Source organism: Ornithorhynchus anatinus, chromosome 12 (genome assembly GCF_004115215.2).
Source record: "Ornithorhynchus anatinus isolate Pmale09 chromosome 12, mOrnAna1.pri.v4, whole genome shotgun sequence".
Classification (NCBI taxonomy): Eukaryota; Metazoa; Chordata; class Mammalia; order Monotremata; family Ornithorhynchidae; genus Ornithorhynchus; species Ornithorhynchus anatinus.
In genome coordinates this window covers 32,962,688-32,974,708 of record NC_041739.1, presented here as the reverse complement: position 1 = coordinate 32,974,708, position 12,021 = coordinate 32,962,688, and the positions used below count along the sequence as shown (strand labels likewise).

Below are 12,021 nucleotides of genomic sequence, written 5' to 3'. Positions count from 1 at the left end.
GGAATCGATAATTACCCATCAACAAACCAGTAGTATTTATGACCATTTACTGAGGGTAGAAGACTATAACGAACACTCGGGAGAGTACGCTAAAAGCAAAAGACCACCATTTGCCGCAATAGCTCTACAATCTATCACGGTTGATCTCTCCTCATTCCTTCTAGACCTACGACTGACCAGCGGCACATGTAATTCTGATGATTAGAGTTAGTGGTCAAGACCTTGTGAGCCTATTGAACTGGAGGAGATAACCGCAAAGCACTACCTGTGAAGTGGCAAAGTAATTGAGCCATCTCTCTATGTGGACCGCATACCATCCCGGGACCAGACATCTCTTCTGCAAAGCCTTCAACTCCGACGGTGCCCAGGATCCTGTCGTAATCACGTCATAGAAGTTGAAACGCACAGCCGTCGGATCCTCGTGAGATCGCTGATGCTTCGGGCCGGGGGGAAAAGAATCCAATTAGGGTCTGATGCCTAGAAATCCATGAATATACCCATCAACTAACCGAGATTGTCAGAAAATGAGGAAAAGAAATAATATGCCATGTCAAACTCCTAAACAACAACCGAAAGGGCAGTTTTGGCGACTGAAATTTAGACATCCGCTTGAGGTTTACTTGAAAATGACATAAGCCTCAGAGTACACTGACTGAGAAAACAATACATTTTAAATGAATTTGGAGGGCCTACAATAGCCTTCTTTTCTACAATGTTTAACCCTAAGAAAAAGCGCAGGATAACTAGGCGATTCAGAGGTGCTCCTACAGAATCTCGATTTGCCAACAGCACCTACAAAATCAGCATCAATAGTTTGTGCACGGTTCTCCAGCGCTGAGTACAGTGCCTGGCACATAGTAAGGGCTGGACAAATACCATAACAAATATAACATAGTCCCAAGCTGGCATTCCCCTACTTGTATAGCCAGGACTAGAACTCAGGCCTCCAGAATTGCAGTTACGCTCTTTCTACTGCATCGACAACAGTAGTACGGATTAATACGCCAAGCTCTTTAACCCAAAGCCTTGTCTCCTATAGATTCCAAGAACACAAAGACACATTCCGAAGACCCTGAAGGAAAATCCTTCTATGGCTAGATGCCATCTTTACCAAGAAATGCTGCATTGGGCCTTATGTTTATTTTCACATTGTACTCTCCCAAGTGCGCTCTGCACACAGTAAGCGCTCAATAAATCGAAAGAATGAATTTAGTATGCATTTAACAAATGCTATTAAAAAAAAAAGACACTGCATTGGGCCTTATGGGTGACCACCTTTGGGGTCTACTGTATTCTTTCCATGGCCCCCATGCTACCTGGGCTTGGGGCACCTCACACTTATGACTCTCACAGCTCTTGACTGTCACCCTTTCAGGCTGTACCTGATACCAGGAGTAAGCACGGTCGGAGGGGTCGATGAGAATGCTGATGATCTTGGCCTTGGGGATCAGAGAGGCTGCTCGTTTTGGAGCTTCCTCCGAGTGGAAGTAATTAGCGCTCTTCTCAAAGAGAAAGTCTGTGGTGGTGTTGGAGGGCGTGGGGAAGAACTCCATGTACCTGGAAGAGGGAAAGGCAATGAGCAGAGTCACAGAAGAAACTTAATCTTAATCAGATCCAGTCTAGACTAATTATAATAATGAATAATAATAATTATTATAAGAAGAAGAAGAAGAGGAAAAATGGGTTTTTATGGTATTTGTTAAGCACTTACTATGTACCAGGCACTATACTAAGCACTGGGGTGAGTCCTTGTCCCTCATGGTTTACTTGAAAACGACATAAGCCTCAGAGTACAGTGACTGCGAGAACAATACATTTTAACGAATTTGGAGGGCCTCTAACAGCCTTCGTTTCTACAATGTTTAACTCTAAGAAAAAGCGGAGGATAACTAGGCGATTCAGAGGTGCTGCCACAGAATCTCGATTTGCCGACAGCGCCTACAAAATCAGCATCAATAGTTTGTGCACGGTTCTCCAGCGCTGAGTAGCTGAGGTCATTTTACAGATGAGGTAAATGAGGCATAAAGATCACACGATCACACAGTAGATAAGTGGCAGAGCCAGGATTAGACCCAGGTTCTTCTGATTCCCATACCTGTGCTCTAGCCACTAGAACACACTTCTTCTCTAGGTATTTGTTCAGCAATCACTATATACCCCAGCACTGTACTAGCCATGGGGGAGATACACATGAGGTTCACAGAGTAAGTAGGAGGGAGAACTGGTATTCAGATGAGGAAACTGAGCCACAGAGAAGCAAAGTGATGGGCTTAAGATCACACAGCAGGTAAGTGGCAGAGTTGGAATGAGAACTCAGGGTCTCTAACTCCCAGGCTGCGCTCTTTCCACTAAGCCTTGCTGCTTCCCTATGTTTGAAGGTACATTCAATTCTGCCATGTAACATGGGTTTTCACTATGCATTTTGATTAGCATGCTGTTAAAAAATTAGGAAATGCTTAACCAATAATGCCGTGGCTAAACTGCTCACGGTGTTATGAGAAACAGTTTGTGCACACTGCAGCAAGTTGGCATGGATATGTCAACACAAGATTTCCCCAAGAGATTGGACTCTCCACACGATAAGAGAACTCTGGGTATTTTGGCTTGTGGATAAATAAAAACTCTAGACTATTCAATGCCTTTTTGTTGTTGTTTACAAACTAACCAAATCAGTACCTGCAAAAACAAGCTTGTTGAGGTGGGAGACCATGTTTGTTGCTTTTGCTGTACACTCCTAAGCACTTAGTTTGGGGTTCTGCACTTAGAAGGAGCTCAAGGAATACTACTGACTGAAAGAAACAATGAGTAAATACGCCAAAGATTTAATCTACAGCTTTAGAATCCTGTCATGAAATGGGCCAAAAAAACACTGAAAAATGGAGTTTATAGCCTCAGTCATTTGAAAGAGTTACAAGAATTTGGTCCAAATTCTTCTACTAATCAACTTTTAGAACAACAAACTCCTGAATAGAAACTTGAACAGATATCTTCCACTTGTGCTTTTAAACCACGCTCTAGAACTTGTAAATTATAGTCTGAAAAAGGCTTATTTTTCAGCTTTTTTTTTGCGGGGGGAGGAATCAAAGACAAACTGGCAGCATTTTTCAAAAGTCTTCCCAAGTCTGCACTCCAAGGATGTGAGTTCAACTTGATTTCATCTTTTACATAAAGTAATCTTGATTTAGAAATTAAGAACTATAACCATGCTTGAGAAATGGGTATCATATTTTTAGCACGTTATTATAAAACACAGATTGCTGGATATGAAAACTGTTAGGGTATGTTCTCTTTAAGCTTCTACATACTATGTAGGAAAAATAATTTGTAATTAAACACGTTAGAAACTAAAGGCATTAAAAAAGCAGTTCTTCCATGTGGATTTTTAATGCCTTTCCAGGTTGTTTGCTCCAAATGCCAACTAAATGAATGCGTTTGCTGAAGTGTGTTCTGAGATATATACAGTAGAACCCTTCAATTCCATCTTCAACCTCTTTGTATCTTTGACTATGCTCCCCCAAATTCTACGCATCCCAGAAATAAACAGTGACAACACCTAGAAATACATAAAGATGTTTACATTGGTTGGAATTGAGCTAATGAAAGGCTTCTACCAGATCAATGACAGTAGCAGGCACTTTCCATTACAGTCTGGGAAAAAACAAATATGGGCTTCGAAGCATCTGTGGTCTTGGCTTTCATAATTTATGAAACAGAGTCGATGGATATTTCTCTTAGGCAATAAATACGTGACTAGTGATGAAGTGGTTTGGGTAATGTTCTGGTTTGATCTGAATGACAAATATCACTGTTCTTTATTGAAATGCATAATGTGTAGTCTATGAATTTAATGAAGGCATGTTTAAAAAATACCTTATCTGCTATTGCTTCCAAGATTCAACTCTAGTGTAAAAATGAAAACTGAAAATGTCTATGGCAGCCGTTTTCTGGGCACGAACAAATAAAATGTTTAAAGAAAGTTTTAAATGTCTTCATTGAAGACTCGGGGTGAGAAAACCACCCATAATGCTCCTTGTTTAATCATATTCATTTACTTGAAAAATTATTACCATTATTGAAGCGTCTAAAATAAAATTATGGCTAACAGTGATTAAATCTTCCCATCATTATATATTAATTTCTAATTCACTGCGATAGCACTAAGCATAACAAATCCATCCGATAATTATGCAGCTGTCACACACACTTCTATAACTGCTTCATTGTGACTTAACATGCGTTAGTAATGGACATTCCTCTTTTGTTATCCTTCTTACCAGTCAATTCCCTTGTGATAGTTGTTTCCATTAAAGAACTGAACTTCTTCAAAGGTTTTTGGACTGGGGAGATTGCTGATGATGGAAGGATGCATAAGGAGAAATAAATAAAGTGCTGTTGTTCCTACAGCAAAGAAGAGGACAAAGGATTAAGTACCTAGAAAAGAAAGGGAGAACCCAAAGATTTTCTTTACAAAAAAAATTGCATAAACAAGTCCAATTCTCTGTGGTGCCAAAGCTATTCTGTAGTGGTAAGGCATTTAGAGGAAGACCACAGTGACAAACTAAATTGCTCCCTAGGGCCTCAGCACTTAAAATGCTTAATTTAGTGCAACAGTAGGACCATAGGGTAGGGAAGTAAGGGTCAAAATAGGGCCTAAATAACCCTAGGAGAGATGTGGGATCTGAATACCGGCAGTTGTCCTATTACCAAAAGATCTTCTTCCAGACCTAGTCAAAGACAAAGTATTTCCACTTCTTTAGCCACTCGCCTGGCTCCTTTTGGTTTCTGAGAGATTCCTTACTGTCTTAGGTGGATTCTCATACTCCCTGAGCTCTTCCTTTTGGCCTCTCCAGCCCCAGAACAGACCCTCTACCCTCCCAATGCCTCAAGACGTGATCAGTAATGTTCCCTCCCATGCTGGCTGTCCAAAGAGGCATCTGGTCTACTACTCCAAGGGTGCTGGCGCCAGCATAGATTCCTGAGGCTATAAAGAACGACTGATCCGCCAGCCTTCATCTCCTGCCAGACATTCTATGTTTTCTTCTCATTTACTGTCCTTTTTACTTGCCTCCATTACCACAATCCTTTCCACCCTTCTTCCTGATTCCTCTTCCACTTTCCCCTGACACCCTTGGACTCTTCTATGGGTTTACCCGCCTGCCTCTTCCTCTCTCCTTTCATGCACCTACCTACCTATTTCCTCCTTCTTCAGTTCCCTCTGCTTTCTGGTTCTCATTCTCTTTTCACGCCTCTCATTCTTCCTTAGAAATGCTTGATTTTATGCCAGCTCAGCTCCTTGCAATAGGGATCACAATCTAGCAACTCTGTTGTACTTTCCCAAGCACTTCATACAGTGATTAGCAAAAAGTATTCAAAAACTACCACTGATGGATTTCTCTGGTCCTTTTAATCTTTGTTATTCCTTCAGACTGTGGGTTCCTCTTCATTTCCAATGCTGAAATTGCCTTGCAGACTCTCCCCAGCTTTCACTCTTTCTCTCCCTTTTTCTCTCTGTCATTCTTCCACATACTACCTCAATTTTTACATTCACTATGGGTGGGTACCTACCTCTCTCCCATGTGCTGACTCAGTTTCTCTATTCATTAGGGGTTGGTGCCTTGCTCAGTCAAGACTTACACTTGTGATGGACCTCACTATTCCTCCAGAAAAAAAATGGCCTCATGGGGAAAATGAAAAGTGTGGCTTTGCCCATTTGTGAGCAGTGGCAGGTAAGATTGTGAGTAAATTGTCACCTTCCCCACCACTCTCAGGAGTAGAGCTATTACCCCTGCCATGATAGACGGAAGGGAGGGCAAAAACTTAATTCCCTTCCCTAGTAATCACCTTCCCAGGGAATGAAATGACATTCATATAATAATAATTGTACTTGTTCAGGGCTTACTATGGCCAAGCACTGTTTTAAGGAGGTTGGACACAGTCTCTGTCCTACGTGGGGCTCACAGTCTCAATCCCCATTTTACAGATGAGGTAACTGAAGCACAGAGAAGTGAAATTCATTCATTCAGTAGTATTTATTGAGTGCTTACTATGTGCAGAGCACTGTACTAAGCTCTCGGAATGTACAAATCGGTAACAGATAAAAAGGTTTACAGTCTTGGCCAGGGTCACACAGCAGACATATGGCAGAGCAGGGAAGAGAACCCATGACCTTATGACTCCCAGGTCTGTGCTCTGTCCGCTAACCCATGTGCCCTACTCCATGTCTGCCACAATGGAATGTCCATGCCATCACATATTCTTTCCACTTTGGCACAGACGAAGGGAGAATTACATACACAAAAGAGATATTTCAAAAGATGGACTATGATGATGAAATGAACTGCTGGAACTCCAAAGTATTATAATCTGAGGCAATTCAACTTTAAGACTCTAATCTACTTTTCACAGGAGAACAATACGGTTTCGGGGCAGTATGAAATCCTCTATTTACAATAGCCATTCTTTGTCAACTGCTTTTACTCTCTTGGTTATGCAAAGAATAAAGGACAAACTAAATATTGTATTTATTTCAGCTCCATCTGGATAAAATCTTCAAAGTTAACATGGAGAACAAACTTATTGGTTGGGTATGGAAAGCCTTGAGGGAGAAAGCTTCATTTACACTTCAAACTTGCTGTTTCCTTGCAGGAAATGAAAATGAGTGTTCAGCAAAACAGTTCACTGGATGTTTCTCAAGTATTCTTTCTATACTTGACTTTTAAAAGGTCAGTGTGACCCACTGAGAAGGTCACAGACCTGGGAGTCAGCGGATCTGGGTTCTAGTCCCGGGTCTGTTCCTTGCTTCCTGTGTGAACTTGGGCAAGTCACTTAACTTCTCTGTGTCTCAGTCTCCTCAACTGTAAAATGGGGAATATCTGTCCTTCTTTATACTTAGACTGTGATCTCCATTGAGTCCAAAATACTGATCTTGTATGAACCTCAGTGCCTACTGTAGTGCCTGGTACATTGTAAATGCTTAATTAATAATATCCCAATTATTATTATCATTAGGGTTGATTTAGTACCTAAGTTCATTAAAGATGCCAGTGAGTTTTAAACAAAAAGTCGGGGTACTGCTGAAGATCCTCAGCTAATATAAGTAGGTCATGAGTTCTAGTCCCAGCTTCGCCCCTTGTTTGCTTTGTGACCTTGGGCAAGTCACTTCGCTTCTCTGTGCTGCAGTTACCTCATCTGTAAAATGGAGACAATGAGTCCCACATGGGACAAGGACTGTGTCCAACTCCATTTGCTTGGATCCATCCCAGCACTTAGTAGAGTGCCTAGCACATAGTAGGTACTTAAATAGCATCATTATTAATATCCTTGCTGGGAGCTGAGAATCTGTAAATCAATTTCTAATAACGTGGAAATTTTTCCCATAGCCCTGAAAATGATCAAACCTTCTTGTCATCCAAAGACCTCACTGTTAGGCCATGTTTATATATTATTAGTCTTTTTCATAATATGCTTTTGCCTCATGCATTTTCTAAAGGGAACGCTTCAATTCAAATTTAGTGAATTCAGAACACATTGACAATAAAAACTTTAATTAATCAGTACCTGAGTAAAATGTGTAAAGCTGTCACGTACTGAAGAAAGGATAAAACACTCTAATTGAAAATGCCACTTCAGTGGTGAAATATTTGAATCCTGCTTTATTGCTTTCATAATAGTTGTCCTATAGCATATGTAAAAAAAATTCTAGGTATAAAAGTAACTACTGTGGGACCTAAATGAAGTACTAAGTTTTAAATACATTACCAAAGAATGCAACTCACTCAGAGGAATAACTGAACAAGCGTAATCAAGTTGGAAAAAACTGAAGCCAAGCACAGTGTATTGGGGCTGGACATATGCATATGTGTGTATATATCTGAATATCAGATATCTAGATATCTGATATTCACTTTCTAGAACAGCAGTTAGAATAACTGAAAGGATCTGACATTTGAACTCTATAGGCAGTTGTCACTCAGAAGAAGAGTCCTTGATGATCAGCTGCCTTCAGTCCCTATTTTTTGGTCAGTAAAATATTATTGTGACTTATCTCAGCATCACTGATATTGACATTTCTGAATTGGGCTTTTTTCAAGCGTTCAGTGTGAGCAATGAGTGAAAATCCTAAAGGTGCTGATTTTAGTAACCAAAGAACCTGAGGAGGTGTGTTCTGATAAGCTTTTAGGAACCACGTAGGGGATTTATAATTGCCTGGAGACATACTGGAAATGTGCCGAAGGAACATCTTCAGATGTACCAGTAATGATAAACCTGCTATAGCCCCGGGTTTACCTCCTGGCATTCCCCCTAGGAAGGCAGATGACTCCCTCTCATCTTTTCAATAACGTGACTTTTTTAGCTGGAAATTCTAAAGATCAAAGCTGATGCCTTAAATCTGAGTGCAAAGGGAATATAGGATTTACTGGTGTATAGAATTGCAGGTTGAAGGTCAGTGGGCCGATCATATATATTGACAATTTACTGTGTGCAGAGCACTGTACTAAGCATTTGGGAGAGTACAATATAAACAATATAATGGACACATTCCCTGCCCACAAGGAGCTTAAACTCTATAGGAAGAATGGGAAGTATCTATTTAGTCCATCCTCTGCCTCTAAGAAGGATTAATTGTTTTAAAAGAAGTGATATGGCATCACATCTCTAAAAGCAAATTCTCTTGAAAAGGGTCTTATGATCCATTTCGAACACAAATTAAATGGGGGAATGAATGTGCTTACAGTCCTTAAAAATCCTACAAAGGTATTTCCCTTATCTCTAAGCCTTCTCTTCCTGATTCCAGTGGAAGCATTCAGACAAATAAATGGGCTGCTTTTGATTATTGTCTGCCTAACCACAATAGTTAGTACCACCACAAAGAAAGCCCTGAGTCTGAGATTTCATGAGATTCTAAACTTCCTGAGGGAAGGGATCATGTCTGGTAGTATTGCTGTATTTTTCCATGTGCTCGGTTCAGTGATCAGAGTGGGCCCTCAACTAATGCTACTTTTCGAGAGACTGAAGTCCAGACAGATGTCAAAAAGAACCTGAAATTTCACTGCTTTCAGAATAAAAGTTACAAATATTCTGGAGTCAGGTAAAATCATACGGGAAATGCAGATTCAGCACTTTTTCCTTCCAAGAGCCACATGTGTATCATAACGACAATAATATTCGTTAAGTGGCTCTCTTGTGTCAAGCCCTGCTCTCAGCACTAAGGTAAATACAAAATAATAAGATCAGAAACAGTCCTTATTTGAACTTAGTACAGTGCTCTGCGCATAGTAAATGCTCAATAAATACCACTGATGGGCCTCACAGACTAAGAAGGAAAGAGAACAGACATTGAATCCCCATTTTACAGATGAGGAAAGTGGAGTTGTTACCTGTCCTTGGTCACACAGCAGGCAAATGGCAAAATCCAGGCTTTCTGACTCAGGTCTGTGCTCTTTCCACTAAACCTTGCTGCTCTTCATACACTGGATGAAATCCAGGCAATGATTCACCTTCTCACCTGTTTTTTGTGGTCCTATCACAAGAAACCTTGGCAAATGGTCGCAGGTTTTCTCTCTGGACCAGATGTCTCTGTGTCGCTTGTCATCACATGGATTCTGCAGAGGAAAACCGCTCAATAAATAAAATTGAATGAGTGAACAAACAATTATTCCCATGTTCCTATTATTCTCATCTCTCCAGGTTGATACCCATTTAAAGAAACATTTTCTCTGCATTCAAAAACTTGAGGATTTGTCGACGACTACTCTTCTCCTGGAAAATGGTTGTGCTTATTTCTAAAATAATTAAACTGGAATATGTGTTCCACACACAGTAAGTGTTCCGTGAATATCACTGATTGATTGATAAGTTCAATCACGAAAATAATTAGGGATGTAAATGTGGCAGGCTTATTAAATAATGCTCTATAACGTCTTCGTGTAATTCTGCAGTCTCTCAGGAAGAAGCTTATCTGGTCGAGTTAAACAAGCCACAGTGATGGCTTTCATAATCCATTATTACAGTTTATAACTCTCCTGGGTGATTTTATGAAGTCATAGATTGGACCGGTTTATTGGATATTATTTATGAAACTAGACCTGCCAGAATGGTCTTCATAAATTGATCACGAGTTTCAGAGACCTCCATGAGATAGCACACTTTAATGATCATGGAGATAGTGGTACAGGATGAACACAAATATGAATGGTTATGCAGTGGTAAAAGACGATGCCTCATCTTTCCTTTGACAGGATACCAAAATTAGTTATGACGACAGGAGAGATGTAAAGATGCTTTTGAGTTGACTATCCCTTGAAAGCATAGTGCATCCAACAGCCCAGAGAAGTGAAATAATTTACCAGAGAGGGGATAATCTTTAAAGTTACAAATATCTCATCAAGTTTTAGCTTTTCAAAATGTCAAGCAGAAAGATCAGTGAGAGATACCTTAGAAACGTACCAGGGGCTTGCTTGCTGTCTGAGGAATCTTGGAGTTGGGAAATAAATTAGAAATGGACCTTGTTTATCTTATTTTTTCATTTGGACTTAGGCTTTTTAGATATAACAACATTCTTCCTAAGGCTGAAAAAAATTACCTATCCTTCGGTGTCCCCAGCCCCACTGCTTCTGTTTTGGGAAAGTTTTGGAATGGAGACTGCTGTTACTTCTTCTTCATGCCCATAGCCACTCCGGCTCCTTGAAGAGCAGAGCCACGGAGGGGGACAGAGAGGAGGCAGAGCAGGGAGAGCAGGAGGGGTAGAAGCTTAGTTCACCAAATTTCCCAACAAATATGGGGTCAAGTGTAGCCACCCCATCTCCCCTGGGCACAGAGGGGGACAGAGAGGAGTTGGAATAATAATAATGAATAATAATGGCATTTGTTAAGCGCTTACCATGTGCCAGGCACTGCTCTAAGCGAGGGAGGGTGTGGGAGTGGGTGGGCGTTCATCCTCATTTTGCTAGAATAGTCCTAGATTTTTAGAGACTGACTGACAAGTATGGGGGGAAGTACCGTGGTCTTTCCCCAAAGAGATAGATAGAGCACAGGCTTGGGAGTCAGTAGGACCTGGGTTTCTAATCCCTGCTCTGTAACTTGGTGGCCGTGTGACCTTGGGGAAATCACTTCACTCCTTTGTGCCTCAGTTACTTCATCCGGAAGATGGGGATTAAGACCGTGAGTCCCATGTGGGACATGGACACGTGGGTCCAACCGGTTATCTTGTATCTACCCCAGTGCTTAGTATAGTGCCTGGCACATAGTAAGCGCTTAAGAAATACCATAAATAAAAAAATAGAAAAAGATTGTAAACCAATCTATCCCATCTCATCAGGTCAACTTACCTTGCACCAACTCCCAGGTATTTTCACTTTTTAAATTATTATTATTGTAATGTGCTTACTATGTGTGGTGCATGTTCTAAATACTGGGGTAGATACAAGTTAATCATGTCAGGCACAGTCCCTGTCCCACATGGGGCTCACAGACTAAGGAGGAGGGAAAATATCTAAGACTATGAATGCCCCCTCTAGACTGTAAGCTCACTGTGGACAGGGAATGTGTCTGTTATATTGTGGTGTTGTACTCTCCCAAGCACTTAGTACAGTGCTCTGAGCACTGCAAGCTCTCAATAAATACAACTGATTAAATCCCCATTTCACAGATGAGGAGACTGAGGCAAAGAGAAGGTAAATGACTTGCCCAAGGTCACACAGCAGGCGCATAGAAGAGCCGGAATTAGAACCCACGTCTTCTGACTCCCAGGCCCAGACGTTTTCCATCAGATCCTGCTGCTCACTTACTTTAAATGTTTGTATTTGTAGGTTTGAGCTAGAGAAGCCTCAGTTCAGACATCACAATCTTTTGGAACTTTCAGCGCAGCCTTCTCAGAATCTAGGAGGACCGACCCCTGATTTCCCTCTCACCATCTCCTTTTCCCCACCTCCACGAGAAGCTGAGAAGTAAGGAAGCATAAGCCAAGATTGGGAGAGCATCCCCAGAGTCCAGTTTTCAAGAAATACAAGGCCTGTCCACGAC

At 41.1% G+C, this 12,021-nt stretch overlaps 1 protein-coding gene across 1 annotated transcript in view; it reads right to left on the bottom strand.

Annotated features, from left to right (window-relative positions):
• The window catches only part of NDST4 (N-deacetylase and N-sulfotransferase 4), a 185,913-nt gene that overhangs the window by 8,280 nt on the left and 165,612 nt on the right, over window positions 1–12,021 (bottom strand). Inside the window, exons 8-11 of the mRNA XM_039913706.1 lie at window positions 9,506–9,602; window positions 4,275–4,398; window positions 1,383–1,557; window positions 266–436 (exon numbers count right to left, since the gene is read on the bottom strand). Coding sequence (XP_039769640.1) covers window positions 266–436; window positions 1,383–1,557; window positions 4,275–4,398; window positions 9,506–9,602 — 567 coding nt within the window. The remainder of the gene's footprint in view (window positions 1–265; window positions 437–1,382; window positions 1,558–4,274; window positions 4,399–9,505; window positions 9,603–12,021) is intronic.